The sequence below is a fragment of the Balaenoptera physalus genome (genome assembly GCF_965194825.1).
Source record: "Balaenoptera physalus genome assembly, chromosome: 6".
In the NCBI taxonomy this organism is placed as follows: domain Eukaryota; kingdom Metazoa; phylum Chordata; class Mammalia; order Artiodactyla; family Balaenopteridae; genus Balaenoptera; species Balaenoptera physalus.
The window spans coordinates 13,783,951-13,807,140 of NC_138885.1; the positions used below are offsets into that span (position 1 = coordinate 13,783,951).

The following is a 23,190-nucleotide window of genomic DNA, read 5'->3' on the forward strand; positions in this document are numbered from 1 at the left end:
CAACTCGACCAAGCCTTTGCTGTCTCTTTGGGGAAGAGAGCTTTCCTTCTCCTGGGGCTGCCAAGTCTGAAGGATGTAAGCTGGGGCCCAGGGCTGCAGAACTTTTCAGTTGCTTGAACCAATCCTTTTCTTTTAACCCAACCAAGCTGAGTCACTTGCAACCAATGGTTGCCAACACCCTACCAGGGAGAGAAAGCCCACATCAGCACCTCAAGGAAAGAGGCTCCTGGCTGAGGATCGATTCACTTACCACCTCCCACATTGAAAACGGCAGTTCCCGAAGAGTAACCCAGCATGCGGCAGAAGACAGTGGCATCTGAATTGTCCCAGTCGTCATCGCAAATTGTCCCCCAGGCACCATTATAGTAAATTTCAGCCCGGCCTCGGTTCCTAGAGCCAGCAATCCGGACGGATACCATGGATTCGCCTGGATGACAAAACACACGTGGGAGAGGTGAGGGAAGCAGCCCAGGGCTTTGTGTGAATGCAGGCTCTGCCTTTTCATTTCTGGAAGTCCTATAGTTAGGGAAAAGAAGCCTCCTGCTTGGCTGCCACCACAGCTGGGAAGATCCCACGTTATGGCACCAGCACAACCAGCGGCCTCTGTGCACCTGGGCCTGCAGGTGCGAGCCCATGGGGGCAGGTCCCTCTGCAGCTGGCCTTGCAAATCCAGCACACCGTGTTTTGCCTTGTGTTGTCGATAAAAAAGGGGGAAGAAAGAAGGCAAGGAGGGAGGGAGGAAAGTGTTATCTGTGGCTCTGTGCCATGGGCAGGCTTATTCAAAGGGCAAGCCCTTAGCTTTCCCCCCAAATGAGGAATCTCTCTGAGAACCAAGGCCTCGCCCCCTAGCACACCTACAGTTTTCAAGTACAGAGTAACCTCTGAAACACACATTAAAGAGAACAGAAATAGCAATTACCTTTTTGACCTTTTTCTCCCTTTGCTCCTTGCGGCCCAGAAGATCCTATCATGAGGAGAAAAACCACACAGTTTGAAGGAAACCAAGCCAGGACCCCCTTGCCCTCCTTTGCCAGCAGTGGGGAGGAGGGGTGAGGGTCAGACTCCCTCCTTCAGCTTCGCCAGCCACCTGGCATCGTGGGGGCTGGATGTGCCATGGGCTCCCGTGGGTGAGCAAGGAGAAATGGGCCTGAGCCACAGCAGGAAGGACTTAAGCTCTATTAGAGAGGAACATTCAGGAGACATGGAGTTGGAAGTCTCTCCTGCCATCGGTCATGGAGACTGTGTGGTCCAGGGCCTGACTGGGCGTGATGCCAGCACATGGTCACCTGCCTGCCACTCGGAGTGCCCGGCCACGCCTTATTCACCTCGATGCCAGCACATGGTCACCTGCCTGCCACTCGGAGTGCCCGGCCACGCCTTATTCACCTCCGTAAGCTCCGCGCTGAGGGCGATCCCAGCAGGTCTGTGGGCTTGTCCACAGAACCACTAAACCTCTGCCCTTCTGGTTCTGAAAACTCCCAGCACCTTATGACAGGCCTCTCCTTAGAACCCTCACATCAGAAACCGAGGCCTTACCTTTCGCTCCGGGCTCTCCCTTTCGGCCGTCTGGTCCAGGTGCCCCGTTGAGGCCCACCAGGCCTGGGCTTCCCCTCTCTCCCTTCAGGCCTGCAGGGCCTGGGGAGGAGAGAGACCACCTCCATCAGATGCTCTGCTCTGCTTCCCCAGGGGGACCAAGGGCCTTGGTGTTTGGTGCATGAGTTGTCCTAATCCACCAGGTTCCCCCTCGCCCCCATGAATGGGCTGCTCGAATGTTCAGCCCGTGTGGGCAGGGCGCTGCCCTGATCCCCCAACTCCTGTGTAAACTCTGGTTGAGGACGAGTGGGTGAAAATCGCCGACAGTATTCCAAGGCTGTTGGTCCTCATTGGACGGCATAACTGTGTGGACATTCTAGCCATTCTGGGAGAATTTGCTAGAACATTTCTAGGATTCAATTTCTCCTTCAGTAAGTTAGAATAGGGATAGAATATCCAGCTCAGGTGGAAGAAAGACTGCTCAGGAGATGTGTCTGAGGAGTGTCGCTTGGGCTCCTCAGGGTAGGGCTGGCGAGAAGACTAGAAATGCCGTGGGCAGGGCGCAGTAGCCAACCACTAGCTAAGGCGGGGGCCAGCAAGGACCGTGATGATAGTCCCGTGAGAAGCCGCAGGAGGAGGGGGGCACCTTAAGGGCCAAAGGGTAGGGGGAGATGGACTGAAGCAGATGTGAGGATAGAGAGGATAGGTTGGCTGTAGATAGAGGCCATGCAACCAACCTGGGAACTGGAGAGGAAGGTCGCCCAGGTCCTCGGCGGCTGCGCGGCCTGAAGCCACCACCAGGGGCAGTTCTCCTGGCCTTCTTTACCCTCCACCCCCTCAGCCCCCACCCCTCTCTCTACACCCCTTCCCCAGGTTTGTCAGTCAAAGAGTCTGAGGCTTGAGCGATAGAGCCCTGGAGGCGGAGGCACTCTGGGGAAAGGTTACTGAGGTTACCGCCGTGATTTCAGGGTCGACAAGACCCACCCTTGGAGCACGAGCCCTTCCAGTCATCACTGTGAGAAATGAAAATGAAGCCGGCACTTTACCTGGAACTCCTGATTCTCCTTTTGTTCCTTTCTGTCCTTGAAGTCCTAAGATCAAAATACAAAAAAGGGGAGAAGATAATAAAGCTTAGATATTAGACGCTTTTAATCTTAGACAACCTCTACCTTCTGTCTGATTAATGCAGAAGGAAAGGTACATTGGTTCTCCATGATTGTTTAAAGCCTCTTCAGCAGAGCATAAAAGTAGACAGACTGCAGATAAATGGGGACGTGTGTTGGGGTGAAATAGAAATGTATTGGGTGAAAGTCTAGGTTAGATGGACAGACCCCAGACTCAGTGGCTGGCCTTCCTTGTCCAGAAATAATCTGACTTGGTGTCTAAATGCAATCCCATTCCTTTCTGTTCATTTTATTGAAAAAGAATTGAGAGATGTTTTGAAAATAAAGTTATTTTTATTTCTAAAAGGCTGTGGAGGAGACTCAGTGGCCACTAGGAGCTTTGGGGGCCCTCACCCTCAGTAGATATTCCATAGTGTCTATTGGTTTATTTCATTGTGGCCCCCAGTGTAGCTAAACGCTTATATAGCTAAAGGGTCTCACGTCCAGAAAATGGAAAAATAACCACTGCAATCATTGGGGATGATCCTATTTGTAGTTCTAATGTGAAAGGTGCTTCCTTCCTCCCTTCCTTTCCTTCTTCCTTCCTCCCATTCATCTCTTTATTCACTAACTTACATGGAAGACTCACTATCCCCAGCACCATGCTGGGTCATCATTTATTGTGGGATAATAATTTATTGGTTTAGCAACTCCATGGTCTCTCAATTTTAAGTGCAAATATTGATTTTATTTCAGAGAAACAGGACTCTCCAAGACAGTTACACAAACTTGGGGAAATTAAAGCTCTTTATTGACCATGAAGTAACAGTTACTAGAGGGTAACAGTGGGAATGCACTCCCACCAGGCTCTTGACTGGTATCCCTCCCACCACGGCAGCTCAGTCTCAACCAAGAACCCACCTATTTGATGATCACTAGAGACCACAAGGAACTCAGTTACCCTCATTGCCAATTGCCTGGGGGAAGTTCCTGCCTTCCACTTCAGTTCCTGGCTTTCCTGAGCACCTACTGTGTGCTGGTCAGTGGAGGGCAGGCGAGGGGCCTGGTAGGCCTCTTCAGGATCCCTTCTCGGAATAATGAGCAAGGAGTCCTGGCTCCGGCAGCCTTTCAGAGGGCTCATCTGAGGCCGGGCGCTGCCTGGGAGGAGGGTCAGAGGGCCGAGGAGCTAGGAGCTGCTGCTGCAAGCCTGGGCACCAAGGGAGGCGGGAAGCCCTGGAAAGATCTGAGAGGGCAACTAGTTCTGCCCCTCGTGTTTGAGATGAGGCCCAGATTGAGGCTCAGAGTGCATCTTCTAAAAGCTGGAGGGACCTTCGAGGTTGGCCCTGGCAGACAGGCCCCAGCTCACCCCGCGCCGGCTGTGCCCACTCCGGTCCCTCCGTTTGGAAAGCCTCACCGCTTTGGTCCCCTGGGGAACGGGATCAAGGCTGTGAAAGCTGCTAAGATGCTAGATGTTGCCGACCCTGAAGCTTTCTCTGGCCTCGCCCGTGGCTGACGCACTTCCTCCCAAGGCAGCACGGGGGCCAGAGTCAGAGAGCCTGGGCTTGCGTCTGCCTCTGTGACCTGGAGCCAGGCTCCCTCTCCCTTAGCCTCACCTTTCTCCTCTGAGCCTCTGGCTGTCTCGGGGCGGTTGTCAGACTGAAATGAAGTTGTCTGTGTCAAGCACTAAACCTCGTGTCTGACGAACGGTGCCACAAGGACCCCGGGACTCTGTCGGCACGTGTCTGTCTCTCCTCCAGCGGAGAGCGCCTGGGACACTGGGGCTGAAGCCCCCACAGGAGCTCCAGGCTTGCTGCCCAGCAAGCCCCCCCAGATGTTTGCCGTTGACCTCAGGTGGCCCAGCACGGGCAGTAGATGTGTCCTCTCTGCTTACCTGCACCTGAATTGCAGGTGTCAAGATGAGGGAGGAGAAACCACATTCAGAAACATGTCTTTGGTTATTAAATAGAAAAACGGTTCATATCTAGACTCTTGACCGTCTCTGTCACATCCTAAAGGGTGTCATATTGCACAGATCTCTACCTTAAGAGCCTGTCCCTAGACGCAAGGTTGAGGGACACCTGGCACCGTGATCTCCCCTTATTGCCTCCCCGCCACTGAAGAAGTCTCCAGAGCACCGAGCAACAAATGTCCTATACAGACAAGAGTCCTAGGGGAGCCCCTGTTCACTAGGTCCATGGTCCCCGAGGCCTGACCCTTCCACCTCGTTTCTCACACCCTCCCTCCCAGCCCCACACCTCTTGGGGACTCAACATCCGCTGCTGCTGGCACTGCACTGGGCACCACACCAGGAGCTTCACATACGTCTCTCAGCTTCCCAGCGAGGTCGTGCCATTTCCCTCTTTACGGAGGAGGAAGTCCACACTCAGAGACGCTAGGCGATTTATCCCAGGTCACACAGGGAGGGAGTGGTGACGTCGGGGTTAGGACCCAGGGTTGGCCCCCCACTGGGCACTGTGGGTGCCTGTGTCCCACCAGCATGCCCGCTCACTCCTTCCTGGAGTTTCACGTGGGCTCTCCACCTGGTTCCGAAGACTCCCAGTGGCCTTAGGCCATCCCTTACTCCTAAGTAAGTCGTCAAACTAGAGTGAGCGTCAGAATCACCTGCACAGGGTTTGTTAAAAACAACTTGCTAAGTGTCCCCCCTTCCCGGGGTTCCTGATTCACGGCATCTGGGCTGGGAATCTGAGACGCTGCATTTTTAACAAGTTTCTGGGTATTTCTGACGCTGCTGGCCCAGGGACCATGGTTTGAGTAACCACCGCCCTAAACACATCTCACTCAATCTTCGGGGACCAGCTCACAGCCCGCGTCCTCCAAGCAGCCCTCCTGTCTCTGAGGAACTCACGGCCCCTCCCCTGTCTGAGCTCTCCCGTAACCCACTGGCCCTTGATAAAATGCCCTCTGAGATGTGTATAATAGGTGTAGGTTTATGTCTTCAAAACTCCCCTCTTCAAGGGAAGGAAACTGGAATTGAGTTTTGTGTGATTTTTTTGGGTGTGATTTCTCTCCAGGACTAGACTCTGAGAGAGGCTCACGGAGTGGCTATGCATGGATCCAGGGACCAGTAATGACTTCACTATAAATCAAAGCGGCACCCTGATTGGATCAGGGAGAAGGGGAAATGGCTGAAAAATAGAATTCAGAAGTACATGTTGTAAACCTACACTGGAAGGAATGAATGCTGGGTTTGTCTCCTTAACCACAAGCAAACTGGGGTTCCCTGGGGGTCACAGACTCATCACGCTGAAAAGGCTCAAAATATTTATTTGCAAGGTGCTTCTTTATAGAAACAATTTTCCCCCAAGAAAATAGTTTAGTTAGAAAGCACATGCCTTCCTGTTGTTTTGTGTTCAGCTGCCGCTATGCCTAAAATCTTAGAATGTCCCTGCTTGAAGGGAAAATTGTCTGTTTCAAACCCAGAGTGCTGGCAAATTGGCAGGGACCTGAGCATTATTCTAGAACTCTCCCCACACTCCACAGAGGAGGAAACCAAGGCTCTGGAGGTCATGTACCAACCCATCATCACCTAGCTAGTTGGCAAGTCCAAGCTGATGCACAGGCCTCCTGACTCTGATTTAATGTAGAAATTTCCAGCACATTAGGAAACTTCCTTAAATACCATCCCAACTTACAGGCTAAGTGAAGCCTGGCAAATTTTGGGTTAATTTAACACCTAACAAATTGAGCTGTATAACAAGAAGTAAGATGGTAGGTAGGGGACCCAAAATTGGGACGCATGTAGACTTCTTCAGATGTCTCTAAGAAACTTAGAGGAAAACAAGGAAAACTCTAAGTGACAATTTAGTAATATGAGTTGGTAGAATTTAATAAATTCTTAGACTGAGTCAATACTTAGACATGGGGAATGAAATCAACTGAGAAATTATATTCATGATATAGGGCTTAATTGCTATTATGGATTATTCTTTGTTACTTATCTTTAAAGTAAAACACGTCTTAAAATACAGATGAGAAACTAGATTTCAAGTTATTTGCACTTTGGCTTTGCCTCAAGAGAAACATAAAAGGGCATAGAAAATTCAGATTCTTGTTATATTTTAGACATGAAGATTGTTGAGATGCAGAAATTTTGATCAGATTGGTATTTTGGGGCTTCAATGTTTTGGCTGCGTCTAACTTCATTTCGTGAGGTGAGGTGGTAGAAAGAGGAATGCCACGATCACAAGTTGAAGTGAGCCCTTCCTTATTTCCAAACAAACTTTCCTTTTCAAAATGGCCAAAGGATTTAGAGCTAAAATTCGTTTTGTTGTGGATTTTTTTTTTTTTTTGCAATTTTTTTCCCCAAAGTCAAATGATTTTGCAATCGTTTGAAAGATCAAAGGTTAGAAAAAACTAAGTTTTGGGGGTTTGATAAAACCCTGTTTTATGAATGGTGAAGGAAACTACCATTACAGAAAGTTCTTCTCGGTGATAATGTTCTACTTAAATAGACTATGCAGTCTATCTTCCCAACAGAATGGAAGGAGTCTCCTCTTCGCCATCTTTATCTTTAATCTTTCTCAAGGGGTGTGAACGTGGGGAAATGTTCCACCGGAATGGGTTGGAGTGTGGTTAGTGAGCGTTCACAACAGCAGGAAGATTTGGTGACTAAGCTAGGATTTACCCATCTACTGTGGGGTGAGAGGTGCGGGCAATTCTGATTTCCCTGAGTCCTATACTCTATGTTATTCTACACAACAAAATTTAGAAAAGCACAATTTTGGAATCAGACTTTGGGATTAACTCCTGGGCTCAGTGTATATTAACTGTGAGACCCTGCGGAAAGGTTTTACCTTCTGGAAGCCTTTGCTTCCTCAGTTGTAAGGTAGGGATGACGAAACTCAGCTGTGTGGATGAACTAAGATCACGGGAGGAAAGGCCCAAACACAGTGCCTGGCTTGGAAGCATCATTAGTACTAAACAGCCCTCTTACTTTTGGTAATTAATGCACAATAACGAGATCTAGCTGTTACCTAGGCTGAGCCAAGGCGCCAGAATTTCTCTGTTTTCATCCCATACTGCTAGATAGTCTCCTGTGAGATTAATGATTTTATTTACAAAATGGGAAACACATCAGTTTGAAAAACTGGCTTGATATAATCAAAAGTGAACCAACACGTCAGTACCTCTAGTTTGGGGAATACCAACATCCTGATATTGACAAGTGTGCATTGTCTACCATGATGAGATGGTCTGGCTCCCACTCACCACCCACTTCTTCCTTCTCCCACTTCAGAATCTGACCTTTCCAAAAGTTCATTAACCTCTGACTTCAGGATGAAATACAGCCCTGGTTACAACTAGCCAGTTTCTGGTCCTAAGGGAATTCCCTCCTGAGATGTCTATGTAGACCATCAGCTACTTGATCAAGACAAACGTTTGGGTTTGAGCGGGAAACATATGCAATTTGGAATTTGCTGTAATCATCACACGCCCCAAATTGAAACTATAATTCACCATGTTTACTTGGGCAGCCGGAATTAAGGAATAACCCTTAGAATTTGCCTGGTTGGTATTTACCACTAGGCCTGATTGATGGAGGTTCCCATAAACGTGCTCACCAAATACGCAGGGACTCTATAATGGAGTTAAAGTGATTCCCAGACAGTTGGCCAAAGGTGTCTGTAGGATCTTAGGTAAATAACAAAGAGCCATAACAGGGCCTGAGAGCTCCATGTTTCCTTCTAAGAGTGGAAGAAGCTGCTGCAGCTTCTGCCCTGATCCTTCCGGGACTTGGGTACAGGGAGAAGGTGCGCTCATCGGAGTGCCCTGATGGGGGTGGGGGAGGGCTCAGGCTGCCCGCAGAGGAAGGCAGCATCACAGAGTATGATGGATGAGGCCCCAAGCTTTGCGTCAGCCAGGCCTGGGTTCCAACCCTGGCTGCATCTCCTACTGTGAAGCAGCACTAACAAGAGTGTTTTTTTCCATTGGGCTGTCATGAAAATGCTCGTTGTCAGGAGCTGCTCTTATTATGCAAACCCTCCCAGGATGCATAGCGCAGGCAAGATTCTCCACCTTCAGTGGGAGACACAGGCTTAGGGGCCTGGGGAGTGGGTGCAGCGCCCCTTGTGGGTAAAATCATGTTTTGTCACCCATACTCTTGCTTAGTCAAGAATCACTAGTCCGGCAGTGGTGGGGTCGGGTGGCGGGGCTCCCAGTTTATAACTGAGGGAGAAGAGCCAACATATCCATGAAGCCAAGCAGAAAACTCAGTGGTAAGACAGCCTCAGGCCTCAGAGCCAGGCACCCTAAGATCTGGAGTCAGGGAAGATGGAAGCATAAAATCAGAGAGAGGCAGCCAGTTAATCGGGGTCACCTGACCACCACACCCAGATGGAACCTTCTGGAAGGCGAGACTTGCTGGTGGCCTTCGGGTGGCATTTATATGGCATCAGGTAGCAGAGCCCCTGCCTGCACTGACCCACCATCTGTGAAAAGGAAATCAGCTCCGAGGCTGGATGGTTTGGAAGGCCATGGTTATAGGAGTTGCCTGTGCCAGGGCTCCTGACAACCGTCAGGGAAACTCCAAAGGTCAAAGGCCCAGAGGCCAAGGCTCAGGAGGTGGCGTGGCCCAGCTCTCTGGCCAGAGCTCCTGAGCCTCTACCACATCCTAGACCTGGACTCCAGGGACACCCACCTACAGAGCCCTCCCTCACCCTCCAAGACTTCACCTGCTCGGTTCCCTCTCTCTGGACTCGCCTTCCTCTCCCCACATGGCTAAGCTCTACTCATCCTCCAAGACTCAGCTCCAGCTCTTCCATCACTCCTGCACTGCCTACCTTTTGCTAACCCCACCAGGGGCCACTGTGAACTTGAAGGATTTGGGTCAAGTCGCATTTGTTTAAAAAAATCAATCCGTTGACCACTTGTTCAATGAAAACTGAGAGGGCTTGCCCCTGGTGTAGGTTTCTAACATGTAGGTTCTGGGGTGAAGGCATCCGGGGTGTCTAACTCCAGTATGACCTCCTGCCCTGGCAGTGACTGTCCACAGACATCCTTGGAAGATACACAGCCCTTTCTCACAACCCTGCACTGGCCACAATACCTCCTGGCCTGCACCTGGCTTTCTAAATGGCATGTGGCACTTCTCCATGCAAAACCCACAGCACAGTGTGCCTGACACCACCTGGCAACAGGCCATCTACCTCTCTCCTGCACCAGCCTGCACATCTGAAGGCAGGAACCAGGTCTTACCATCATGGGGGTCCAGCACCTAACACAGTGGACCGGACTTTCTAGACCATCGTAGGTGCCTGGACTTACTTAGCGACTAGAAAAAGCACAGTTCTTTGTAAAGTAGACCGCGTTGGTATGATGGTTTATAACCTAGACTAAATTGGTGTGAACAGTTTATAACCTTGACTAGGTTGGCACGATGGCTTATGAACTAGTCTCCGTGAGTTGGGTAACTGTGGGTCATTCCTCTCAGCCTGAGCCCCCCTGGGAGAATGTGCAAGAAGGGTTTCTCGACAGCTGTTGTCCAAATCCAGAGCCCTGACCCTTGGGCCCCCACCACAGGTCAGTGGGGGAGAGAGGGCGCTACGAGCACGGCTGGAATGTAGGCCAGGAGACAGTGCGGGCGAGGTGCCCCCTGCTCTCCTCTTGGACAGTGGAGGTTTGGTCATGGCATTCAAAGCCTCTCAGGGACTCTGGGCAGAGAAAAACAGCCCCAGGGTCTTGGACTCAAAGGGTTCTGGCAGAGGAAAGTGCCCTTTTTAATCTGGGTGCGTCAGGGGCCAGAACACAGGAGACCCTCTTCCTGATTCTGGCGGGCCTGCTGGGAGGTAGTCCTCCTCTCTGTCCTTCCTGGACCCCCAGCAACTCCACCTGCCCGCCTACCCACGCCCTCTGTTACCTGTGTCCCCCTTGCTTCCTTTCACACCTTCGGCTCCTGGACTCCCGGGCCTCCCTGATGGTCCTGGACAACAGATGCCATGGAGGGTGTAAGGCCTGGGCTGGGTGGACCTTCAGACATCACTCCCCACACCCACCACAGGACCCAGGACCTCACCTATTGGCCCAGTGGGACCAGCGCTGCCAGGCTCACCCTTGGCACCCGGGGATCCCACAGCTCCTGGAAAGCCCGGAAGACCCTTCGCTCCAGGTTGTCCTGAAAGTGAAGTCATGAATGAAAGGCTGGGAGTGGTTGGCAGAGGGCCTGGCTGACTACCCCTTCAACACACCTCTTCTCTGCAGTGGCACATGCTTCTCTTAACACCTTATATGTTCCCTGGGCAGCTTAAACTCTAGAAGCCTTGAACTAGCCCTGTTAGTGGGAGGAAAATTACAGACTCAGCAATTTATTAATTTTTTCCATTCACTGCTGCAGAGTTTGAGGTTTACGGACTTCCTAGGAACTCTGGGTGTGAGCAACCTGCTTCATACCCCTGGGTGGCAGGGTGGAATGAAGCTCTAAAACAGAATATCATTTAGGCCTGCCCTCCAAAGCTGCTCTGTTCCTCTTAGGACAGGCCAGGTCTTACAAAACCCCAGAGGCTCTGGGTTAACACTACAATGAAATAAGACATGGCAGAGTCAGGTCCTGAACTTGACTTTGCCCAGGGACAGCGGTAGCTGGAATGATGCCGATTCCCACAACTCTTACCTTGATCTCCTTTGAGTCCAGGAATTCCAGCCACACCTAAAATACAGAAGGACTTTTAGGGATTTTTTTCTCCCTCTAGCTCAGCCCGCCGGACAAACAGGGGAATACCCACAGGACAACAGACCTGACTGTGCAGACTCCTACCTGGGGAACCGGGCATCCCTGAGTCACCTTTAGACCCCCGGGCTCCAGGGGGTCCCATGACCCCCATGTCTCCTTTCATGCCCACGTCCCCCTTTCTTCCTGAAAGACCAAGGGATTGTAGTCAGACATGGGAGGAGGGCAAACCCGGCTGCCACATCCATCTCTGACACATCCTGTCCCACCCAAATGCCAAACTCAGACTCCTTGAACTCCTACTTGGTGCCCAGAAGTGGAAGATACAATGGCTGCCCTCAGGGAGCACACCACCTTGCCCAGAGACCGGACATAAACTCATGAAAAATGGATGAGGTGACCTGGCCTGGCTGATGGGCAGCGGAAGGTCCCAGAAGCCGGGCTCTCAGGGCCCCGGTTAGTGACCTGGTCCCTGGAGGAGGGACCACAGCCCAGGCTCATCCAGCACTGCCTGGTTTATTTCAGTGTGTGAATTTGGGGAATTATTTTTTCAAACTTCCCAAACTGAAATCTGAATATTCCAGAAGGCAGATCCCAAGTGCTGAGAACAGAAGCTTTGAGGCACTGATGGAGAGGAAAACAATGCAGCAGCACTTATCCCCCTGGCGGTTCAGAGCCTGGCTTTCCTGGTGGCCAAGGGTTTCAGAGTTCCCACTTGTCATCAGCATTCCGGGCTCGCCCCAGTCTGTCCTCTCCTGGTCCTCCGTGTCTCCCTCTCCTTTCTGCCACTGCTCAGCGCATAGCAATCGAGGGAGGGTCCTCCCCAGGCAGGGCTCGGCAACCCCTGCCCAAACCTGCCAGCCGCCCCGCACAGGGCCTGCGCATCGGGACTCACTGGCTTAGGAAGCCGGTCAGGTCCCACCATCAGCAGAGTTCCACCCCAAGCAACTCCCTCAGGGGCTGGGACCAGCTTGTTGGGATGGAATTTGGTTAAAGGGCTCCATTCCATTATTTTCATGATTTCAGAGCTGGAGAGGACTCAGAAGGGGGCCAGACTCCTCTCTAGTGATTTAGGAAAAGTAGACAAAGTGGTCTGGAGTGGAGGGAAAAAAGCAATTGTCATACAGAACTCTCTGGGTCTAAGGTCTGAGTGACATTAGGTGCAAGGCTTGGGAATTAGCTTCTCTGAGGCGGTTTGGATACTTGAAGAATAATTATTCCTTGACGGAAGACACAAGAGCCATAAAGAACATGTTTACAATTGAAGTCCCTTACGACAGACTCAGGTGCAAACAGCAAACGAGTTTTTGGTCATTCAGAGCATCCACGTGAGTGGAAGGGCCAAATGGCACTTCTTAAACGAGGCTAGGAATTATTTCCCTGGAGGAATTTGCTGGTGCCCTATTGCTCTGGGCCAGCCAGGGCCATCACGCTAAGACAATTGTGTGGCTTTATGAGGTTTCTTTCTTTCTTTTTCTTTTTTTTTTTTTTTGGCTGCCTCACGTGGCTTGCGAGATCTTAGTTCCCCGACCAGGGACTGAACGCAGGCCCTCTGCAGTGAGAGCACGGAGTCCTAACCACTGGACCGCCAGGGGATTCCCTGTATGAGGTCTGGGCCTGAGTCTGTATTGCTATGACTTCCGTGTCTCCATCAAAGGTTACAACCTTGGGAAGCAAAGTAGTACCGGTGAAAGCACCAGAGTCTGGCGGCGCCTGAGGAATCACAGCAACATCTGACTTCAGAACCCGCCCATCATCACAGCTAAAGGTGGAGTGAGGGAAATAGATGTGTCCCCTGGAACCTCGTCTGTGGCTTTACCCATCTGCTGGGACAAAAAGCAGAAAACCTCAGTACCGCTGGGGCGGGTCCCACTTGGTCCGCTAGCCCCGTCCGCTGGCAGTGGATTGGGCAAGCAGTGGGTAAGAGACATCTGGTGATCTTGGGAAAAGAAATTTGGGAAGAGGAGGGGTAGGTCAGAGTCCTGATTCCTGAAGAAGTGAAACTGATCATTTCCCCTCGCCAGCCACATTGCTTCCAAGCCCGAGTCTGGGCGTGGCAGTGGGTGAGAGTGGGATGGGAAGCAGTGTAGCTCAGACTCCGCAGGCCAAAGTCTGGCTGTCATCCCCTCTCTGGGGCTGGCAGGGTCACCTTGAGAAAGTCTGGACCATAGGGAAATGCAGAGGGCCACCTCTGGAATCATCCTCAGAGGTCAACTGTCCAACCACCTGCCTGGTGCAAGGATCCCCCTTCAGTCCCACCGAGGAAAATTCTGCAGCCCCTCTTCTCCACCCCCACATCTGCCCGTTTCATCGTGCGGCAGCCCAAGTCTTAACTCTTTGTTCCTCCCTTACATCAGCACAATTGGTTCTCCAGAAACCTTTGCCCGTTGGCCTCCATTCTTCTGCGGGGTACCACTGAGAGCAAGTCTATTTTCTCTTCCACAGGAACCTTTCTAATATTTGAGGATGGCTGACACATCCCTGTAAGGGCTCCCTCTTCCTGATGGCAAGCACCCTCAGTTTCTTCTAATGTAAATACTTCCTACACGCCAGGTACAGTAACACAATCTTCTGTCTTATATTCCTGTTGTAATCAATCCTCATTGAAGGTTGCTATTATTATCCCCCTTTTGTAGGTGGGATAAAATGAGGCTTGGAGAGGTTACACAGCTAGAGCCGTATTAGAACCCAGATCTGTCTGATCTTGGAACTGAAGTCCTTCCCTTTCTACTTTACAGGATTACTAACACTACCTACCATGTAGCAGAGTTTGAACACGTGATCTCCAACCCTGATAGCTGTCCTGCAAAGCATGTATAATTTAATTATTATTATTTTAATGGAATTGCCATTCTTTGCTGAAAGGAAGAAGTTAAACCTCAACAGGCCAAGGAACGTGTCTAGTTACACAGGTGACCAGGCACAGAGCAGGGATGGCAACCAAGCCTACTGGCGCCACAGCCTCATTCCCCTGCTGCACCCAGAGCCACCCCGAGGGCGGTCCCTTGGGAGGCCCAGAGACCAGGAGCGCCAGGTGCTCAGTCACAGCCAGAGCGCTCGGGCCGTGCTCCTCAGAGCCTGTCCCCTACATGTCCAGGGTCAGAATCCTCCACGATCTCTAAAACACAGACCTGCCTTTTAAACAAGCACCTCAAATGCTTCTTATCCATGACCTTGACCTTGACCGTGACCTTGAGACGCACTACTCTAGAGAGAGCGCTGGCCATCAAGGGAAGATTCTGGATGCTTAAAGTCCTCCTTCTGGAATCAGCCCCTTTGCCCTCCCTGCCAGTGGTCTCCCCTCCTTCCCCAGGCCCACCTCAGGCCCCATTTCGGCCCCTCACCTTCTTCTCCTCTGAGCTCCCAGCACTGCCTGCGTCCCCGCTTGCCACAAGTTGTACCTGGCAGGAAATTCTTCCCCCTCGCACTTTGCTCTTGGCTTTCCCATTCCTGTCCTTTGCTCACCTGGACAAAAGGGACCACAGCTGTGCCCCTGGGATGCCTGGTGACGCAACACCCTCTGAGTGACCCTGCCCCACTCTGGCTCTGAAGGTTGAGTGAGCGTGTGTGAGTGGGTCTGTGGCTGGGTGGTGAGTGCGTGTGAGCGCATGTGTGGGCAGGTATGCATGTGAGTGTATGTGCACATGTGAGCCCGTGCACGAGTATGCTGGTGCATGGGTGACTGTGTTGCATAAATGTGCGTGCACACGTGTGTGTTCGAGTGCCTGTGTGTGTCCCTAAACTCTCCTCCTACTCATCCTCCCCCTGCAAAGCTCCCCGGAAAAACCCTGCCGGTGACCTAGGACACTAGGCTGTTTGGGATTCCCCCTTCTCTTAAAGTCCTTCCAAAAATTAGTATCTCGAAAAAGAGTTTCCCTTTATCAAGTTTCCCTTCTGTAATCGGTGGTGTTTTTCATTCTGTCTCAGTGGCCTGTAGGCTGAGAGGATCTTGGTTTGTTTATTTCCCCCTTTCTTGCAAATCCTCTCATTCTGCTTTTTTCTCTAGTAACGTTTGTCTTTACATCTTTACCCCTCAGCAGCCTCAACTCCTCCAGGCATTGGAGGTTTGAGAGCCTAAGTGAAGAGCAGAGTGGACCGTAACAGCGATGGAGCCCCCCACCCCCGCCGGGGGCAGCCAAGCCCTCGCGTTCTCTGACCCAGCTATGCCGTGGCCATTTGTAAGGCCGCTGGGCAGGTTAAGGCCACAACCTAAAAGGGAGAGACAATCATGTGCTTTGAATTGTTATTTTAACCTCCTAGTAACCCTCTGAGGCACTCTTATCCCCATTGTACAGACAAAGAAACTGAGACTCAGAAAAGGTAAGGGAATGCTCCCGAAGTCACAGAGCCAGTCTATGGTGAAGGCAGATGTGTCAGACTCTGGAGTCTGGACCAAAGAGCTTGACTCTCCCCAGAGATGCTCACAGGCTTGTACTCTGAGCACCAAGGAGGGGCTTGGAGTGTCCACACCCCTCCAGCCACGCCTAGGTGTCTTCCCCGGGATGCAGGCACTTCCCAGTAACCCGGCCCAGCTAGGGTCTCACTTCAGGTGACCTCCCTCACGTACAGACCCCACTGGGTGTTCAGACTCCGGGGATGGCGTGTGTGCCTGCGGTCCCCTGCAGCCGCTCCGAGACAGCCTTCTGTGCATGCTGGAGCACACACCCAGCCCCTGCTCACCTGCCTCTCCCTTGATTCCTGGCGGGCCTTGGGGTCCTGGGGGGCCTGGAAAGGAGAAGGAATTCAGAACGTAGCCTGGACAAAGAGGAGGAAAAGGATTATGGGGCCGGTAGACAGAGGCAGGTCTCTGCAGCTCCGTCTCATCCGGGCCCGCCTTCTCCGCTGGTGGCCCTGGCAGACGGGGGAGGCGAGGTACACCCTTGGGCCCCTTTGGACTTGGAAGACTTGAGGAGAAGGAGCAGAGGCGCCAATGCCCCAGCCAACAAGGTGGGGTGACAATGCCACTCACATCATCCTTCACTTAGCAAGTGTCACTGAGCACCGAGGACCAGCCAAACTGTGTGGAAGGAAGACAAGGAAAGACGGAGCTCCTTCCTATAAGGAGCTCATGGCCCAACAAGCAAACACAGCTGTGCAGATGGTGATTCCCGGGGGAGGCTGAGTTCGAGCGGCAGCACTGCCGCTTTAGCTGGGTGACCCTGGGCACACCCTCTCATTGTGTGGCTCATCGACTTTCTCATCAGTGAAATGGGGCTCCTATACCAGTTACGCAGGGCTGTCCTGAGGCCGCCACGTGGAGACCAGCACGGAAAGCACACCCACGCTCTGATAAGTGGTACCCATCACCGCTGCCACTTACGTCAGGTCTCTCCCTTGCCAGGGCTGCTCTGTGGACCACAGCCTCCCAAAGTCTCGGGTGGCCGGGACAGGGCTCCTTGTCTTGTCTTGGTCCATTCTGGTTGCTATAACAACACACCACAGACCGGGGTGGGAGGAGCTTAGACATCAGAAATTCACTTCTCCCACTTCTGGAGGCTGGAAGCCCAAGATCAGGGGCCGGCCCGGTCGGGTTCTGGGGAAGGGCTTCTTCTGTGCTGCAGACTGCAGCCTCTCACTCTGTCCTCACACGGTGGGAGGAGCCAGGGCTCTCTCCTCTATAAGGACAGGCCCGCTGTCCTCTCCCCTCGAAGGTCCAGGCACTGGCCAGACTGGCTTGGTGCCCACTGTTACTCTCTCCAGCCACAGACCAGTACTAGTTTGCTGCTTGGGGGTGGTCCTGGAAATCGCTCTGGGCTCTGTCCTGCACACTCCGGGTCAGTCTGAGGGCTCCGTGACTCAGACCTGGCCTTCGGCTGGTTGCTGCAGACCTTGGCTCTTGGAGATCACACTCGTTTGGACAGCGTCCTTGGTTCCTAGGTCCCTGACCCCACTGTCTCCCGGAGAGCTGTCTGCAGCCACCCAGGGTGCCTGTAACTTCATGCCCTCCCCATACGGCCTTCACCCCCTGTCTTGGCCTCCACGCTCTCATACGAGGCCAGAGAAAGGAATTCAGGTCCAAAGGCCCCTTGGTCTGCACACAAGCCACTCCCCCTTTCCCGTCCTCTCTGGGGAGTCCCAGCCTGGGTGGAGGGGCCAACCTGGGATCCGAGTAAAGTTGTCCACCCGTCGTAGTAGGTGCTCCTGCCTGGTGCGGACGCGGGCGAGCTGGGCCTGCAGGAAATGCTCGGAGGCCAGCGTTTGATTGTTGTAGGGCATCTCCAGGGCCCGGAGCCGCTTCTGCAGATTCAGAACTGGACACCCCACCACCACGCCTGTAGCATCCTTTTAGGGACTTCATTATAGCCCGAGGCACTTGAGCATAACCCTGACATTCTGTGTCATATGTGCATAACTCTGCGTCCTGAATAGGTAAGCACGTGTTTAGTGTACCGTGAGGACCTAGAGTGAGCACACAGAACTTTGTATCTTGCACACGTGCACTCCACACTCAGATATGACGTTACATGTCCACAGAACATACCTACACCCTGTGTAACCACTGCGTCCACGAACAACCTGCATGCAGTTAGGAGCTTTGCGCATGCTTGGACATGAAAGCGTGGCCACTAATATGCTGATCTGGCCTAATCATGTGTGACTTTCATATGCGTGTGACGTGTGCTTATGACAACTGGCCACACGGCATTCTTGAGTGACTTCACTATCGGCTGATGGAATTGCTTCATGACCTAACCATTTGGATTGGGAGCACTTTGAAAGTCAAATCATGTTAAAATGAAACACTCTGATCAACAAAGCTACTTCCCATTCAGAGGCAGGGAATCCCTGATGCGAGATGCACAAGGCACATCCTTGTGAGATCACTGCATCTTTCACTGCTTCAGACACACACAGCCTCACACATGTGGTCCCTCTCTCCCTCCCTCCCTCCCTCCCTCCCTCTTGCTCTCTCTCTCACACACACAGACACGCATGCAACACGCACTCCCCTTCCTGCTTCCCCCTCTTCTCCCCCCACCATTCAGACCACCCAGGGACTGAGAACTCTCTCCCAGCAGATAGGCAGCAGTGGCCCCAAGGGCTCTCCTGTGAACCTGAGCCTTGTGTCGGGCCGGGCCACACTGTCACCCCAGGAGGGACCAGACAGGACCCAGATGCTTTACCTTGCACTGCCAGTAGCCCAGCACCTGCGGTGAGTAGAATCAGGTAGATGACCAGCAGGACCGTGAAGCAGTTTATCCCATTTCTCTTCTTGGGCTTTGGATCTGAAACACAACCCAGGCAGACGGCAGCTGCTGCAGAGGGCAGAGAGCAGGGGCTCCCAGCCTGTGCCCGAATCCCCTCTGTATGGGCAGGGGGCTGCCCATGAGGTCCCACGAGGGGAAAGACACAAAGGCCCATGACCCCCAAATCTTCCCCTTGATCCTCCTTCTTGCCACAAGCCAAGAAGTGCCATTGTCAGCCCCTCATTTGTGTGGCTGGGCAAAAAACCCCCCGTGCACACATCCTTAGCTGGAAGAGAGCAGTCCGCAGTCAGCCTTGCTCACCGTCAAAGCCCCAGCACGGAACCTGCCACAGGGGTCACTCAATAGATGTACATCAGAGAAATTGATGAATTAACATATTTCAATTTCAAAATTCTGGGAGGAGGATGAGTGCTCCTGTTTTATAAACAAAGAGCGGGGTTTGGAACAGTTGAAAAACCTGTTAGGTTATAAGACGACATCTGGAAATCACGTCCAGGCCTTTGTTGTCTTTTTAATTACAAAGGTAAAACATGCTTAATATAATTTATCAAACAATATGGAGAGCATTTCAAGGATTAATAATCTTATAATTAATCCCCTGAGGTCCTAACCCGCTGAGGTAAGCTTTGTTAGCATTCTGGGGTGTGGCCTTCCTTCCATCTCCCCTTCCTCTCAGAAACTTACAAACTCATATCCTCCTAGATAGACTTGTTTTTTTTTTTCTTTTAATTTTACTCTAATGATACCATGTTACAATTACATATTACAGTACATATCAATTAGAGCACATGTGCTTTCTGCAGTGAAGGATTTTTCCATGGACTTCCCTCTAGTTTTCTCAGTAGAGAGAGATTTAACTGTTCTCTTTAACAGTTGCCTCGTATTCCTTAAAGACACGTGGTTATGCTCAGTCTAGCACAGGGCGTTCCCGCCACCCCCACGTACCCCTGGAGTCTACGCCCACACAGCAGCCTGAGTGAGTTCTCCAACACACAACCTTCTCCAGTCACTCCCTTGCCTTCAGCCTTCAGCTCACTGCCCTCAGGACAAACAGCTCCCCTGCTGGTTCATGCAGCCTGGCCTCCAGCCAGCTCTCCTATGGCCACACTTCCATACCTCACCTCCCCGCTGACACTGACCAATGGTCAGGCCAGACCACTGTGGTTACACCCTTGTGAGTTCAGGCAGAATATCTCCTCTGAATACCCAACCTCCCTTCCTTCTTTCTGCATAACTGACTCTTACTCATCCTTTGGAAGCACAGTAGATCTTTTCCTGCTCCAAGATAGATTCTCAGACTCCCCTCGGCTGGGTGGGACTTTGCTCTGCTTCCCCACATCACTGTGTGTTTATCCACTGTGGACCTGAGCACCTGAACTGTATATATGTTTCAGTCTCCTCCATATGGCCTGGAAGTTTCTTAGGCTGCGTTCCAGCACCAACATGGTATGCTGGAAAGATGGTAATGGGCTAGATGAATGGATGAATGAGTGGTTTGGGTGCTGAACGTGTACAGAGTTGAACATTTTGAAGTGTTGGGAGAGCATCAGGAATGCAACTTAGGACCTCAGGTGTCTCTATAGTCATGATGGTGAGGATGGGTAACATACAGAGGAAGCCTCACATTTAACAGAAGATGGTGGATGGTGAATGCAATCTCATAGACAGCAACCAAACATGATGAAACATAGCATGTGATGGGAATAGAAAGATAAATTATGCTTCAGAGACACAGGTACCATAGAGGTCAGAGGTGGAGGTGAAGGCCAGCACGGAAGATACAGATATTTTCAAATTACATGGTAGGACCATGGTGCAATGCATTTGAGTAAGGATGATGAGAGGAAAAACAGACATGGTAGTGTGATGGGAGTAGTTCAAGCCCAGAACGCTTTTTAATTCAGAGCTATCACCTGGCATAGAGGCAAGGTATTATAGAAACTGGGAATTTCAAATCTGTGAGCTTTGTCTAACTCACTCTATACAAAGCAGAGGATCTGATAAATTCTTTACCCTTACGTTGATCATTTCATCTCTTACTGGTTAGAATAAACTGTCAAGGAAATATCTACTCTGGTTTGGGGTTGACCAATGAGCAAGAGTTGCTTGAGATGAGAGAATGAACATTCAAAAAAAAAAAAAAGCTTCAGGTGAATAAGAATGAGCTTACCTGGAGTAGACTATGGTTAGTCTGGGTGGAGATTTTAGGGAAGCAGGTTTTAGAAATTTGACAGCTCTATTGTCTAACTCACAGTGAAAATATGGCTCCAGAGAGAAATAAAATTTCAATTCCATAAAATTTCAATTCTAAAATTTTAGAAATTTGACAGCTCTATTGTCTGACTCACAGTGAAAATATGGCTCCAGAGAGAAATAAAATTTCAATTCCATAAAAGAGCTCAGTGAAGAAAAAAGGCTGCACACAAATTTTAGGGTTCCCAGCCCTTCCATCTCCCAACCCCTCACCAAGTGGCAGAAGATGGCTTGGTAGGTGTACTTCTCTCCTACTGTAACACTAGTGGAGATCAAGTGGGAGCCCCTCTCCCCACACCCCCAGCACTGGGCTACTGGTGAGGCCCAGGGAAGTGATCTCTGCCCTGTGGGTTTGAGATCTCCCACCCTCTACTTAGTAGCACTGAGCAATGTAGAGCAGTGTCCTCTGCCCCTGCAGGCAGCACCAGCAGGGGGCAAAAACACCAATAACACAGGGAACAAAGCAGACTAGAATAGCATGGTCAGGGCTCTGAAAATTAAATTGTGATTGGAACCATAGCCCACAAAATGAGCCAGAATCTATCTAATAAATCTAAATAGTTTATGTAAGAAGCCTAAACCTAAAATCATTGAGATGACACAAATGTTGGAATTATTCAATAAGGATTTTAAAGCAGCCATCACAAAAATGCTTTAATGAATAATTACATATAAAACTTTTTTTAAATGTCACAGAATAGAAGATATATAAAAGAACCAAATGGAAATTGTATAATTTCAAAACACAAAAAATTTTTTTTAAACCTCACCACATTGGCTCAATAGTGTAATAAATATGACAAAGGAAAGAATCACTGATTCTTTCAGTGACTGATAGATAGAACTAAATGATAGAACAATAGAAATTGCCCAATCTGATAAACAGAGAAAATCATCAACAAAAACAACAACAAATAAACAGAGCCTATGAGACTGGTGGGTCAATAAAAAAGAAAAAAATAACACATAATACTTATATCATTGAAGTCCCAGAAAAAGTGTGAAGCTGAAAAAATAATCAAAGAAATAATGGTAGCTGAAAATTTCTCAAATTTGGGGAAAGGCATAAACCTACAGATCCAAGAAGTTGAGCAAATCCCAAACATGGTACATTCAAAGAAATCCATACCAAGACACATAGGTAAAAATCTGAAAAATCTAGACATAAAGAAAATTAAAAGTCTGAAGAAAAAGAAAAAAATTTGAAAGCAGCCAGAGAGAAATGACATATTACCTATAAAGTTATACCAATTTGGAATGTCAGCAGATTTTTCATCTGAAACCATGGAGATCAGCTAGAAGTGGCACAATATTTTTTGTGTGCTGAAAGAAATGAATTATCAACCATGAATGCATCCTTTAGCAATGTATGGGAAATAGAGATTCTCAGATGAAGGAAAACTAATAGAAGTTATTGCTAGTAAACCTACATTTAAAGAATGGCTAAAGGAAGTTCTTCAAATAGAATGTTAATGATAGTAGGAGAAGGCTTGGCACTTCCAAAAGGAAGAACAAGAAAAAGGAAAGAAGAATGGGTAAATACAGGGCTATATATTAGACCATATTTCTCCTCATGATTTTTAAAAATCATATTTGATGGTTGAAACAAAAAATTATGATGCTGTCTGATGTGGTTCTCAGTGTATGCAGAGGAAATACCTCAGACAATTCATTTTAAATAGTGAAGATAATAAAAGGACATAAATGGAAATAAGATTTCTACACTTTACTCAAAGTGGTAAAATGATACCAGTAGACTGTGATATGTTATGTATGTATATTGTAATGCCCAGAGAAACCACTAAATAAACTATTCAAAGAGATGCACCACAAAAATCTTATAAATAATTAAAAATAGAATTCAAAAAAAGTGCTCAAGTAACTCATAGGAAGGTAAGAAAAGAAAAACAGATGAATGGGAAACAGAAGAAACAGAGAAAATACAAAATAGGATGGCAGATTTAAGCTTAACATACCTATAATTACTTTCATGTAAATAGTCTAAATATACCAAGTAAAGGGTAGAAATTGGCAAAGTGAATGGAGAAGCATGACCCAATTATAAGTTGTCTATAGAAACCAAACAGTAGAGCTTCTATTCACATGAAACAGAACTGATACAACTGAAAGGAGAAATGGACAAATCCCAATTATAATTGGGGACATTAATACCCCATTCTCAGCAATTGATAGAAAATCAGCAAAGGTATAGAAGAACTGAACACCACCACCAACCAACAGGATCTAATTAACATTTATAGAATACTGCATGCAACAACAGAAGAATACACATTCTTTCCATGCATACATGGAATATTTACTAAGACCATATCCTGGGTCATAAAACAAACCTCAACAATATGTAAAAGAAATTAAATTTTACAGATGTTCTCTGACAATAATGGAATAA

The 23,190-nt window shown here is 49.7% G+C and overlaps 1 protein-coding gene across 2 annotated transcripts in view; it reads right to left on the reverse strand.

Annotated features, from left to right (window-relative positions):
- Nucleotides 1–23,190, reverse strand: part of MARCO (macrophage receptor with collagenous structure) — a 32,299-nt gene that overhangs the window by 1,227 nt on the left and 7,882 nt on the right. Inside the window, exons 2-12 of one of the 2 annotated variants that reach the window (XM_082465921.1) lie at nucleotides 18,444–18,545; nucleotides 17,418–17,570; nucleotides 16,000–16,044; nucleotides 11,407–11,505; nucleotides 11,263–11,298; nucleotides 10,669–10,767; nucleotides 10,513–10,575; nucleotides 2,580–2,624; nucleotides 1,537–1,635; nucleotides 920–964; nucleotides 251–427 (exon numbers count right to left, since the gene is read on the reverse strand). In XM_082465921.1, the coding sequence (XP_082322047.1) occupies nucleotides 251–427; nucleotides 920–964; nucleotides 1,537–1,635; nucleotides 2,580–2,624; nucleotides 10,513–10,575; nucleotides 10,669–10,767; nucleotides 11,263–11,298; nucleotides 11,407–11,505; nucleotides 16,000–16,044; nucleotides 17,418–17,570; nucleotides 18,444–18,545 (963 nt within the window). The remainder of the gene's footprint in view (nucleotides 1–250; nucleotides 428–919; nucleotides 965–1,536; nucleotides 1,636–2,579; nucleotides 2,625–10,512; nucleotides 10,576–10,668; nucleotides 10,768–11,262; nucleotides 11,299–11,406; nucleotides 11,506–15,999; nucleotides 16,045–17,417; nucleotides 17,571–18,443; nucleotides 18,546–23,190) is intronic. The other variant, XM_082465922.1, reaches the window with a different exon arrangement.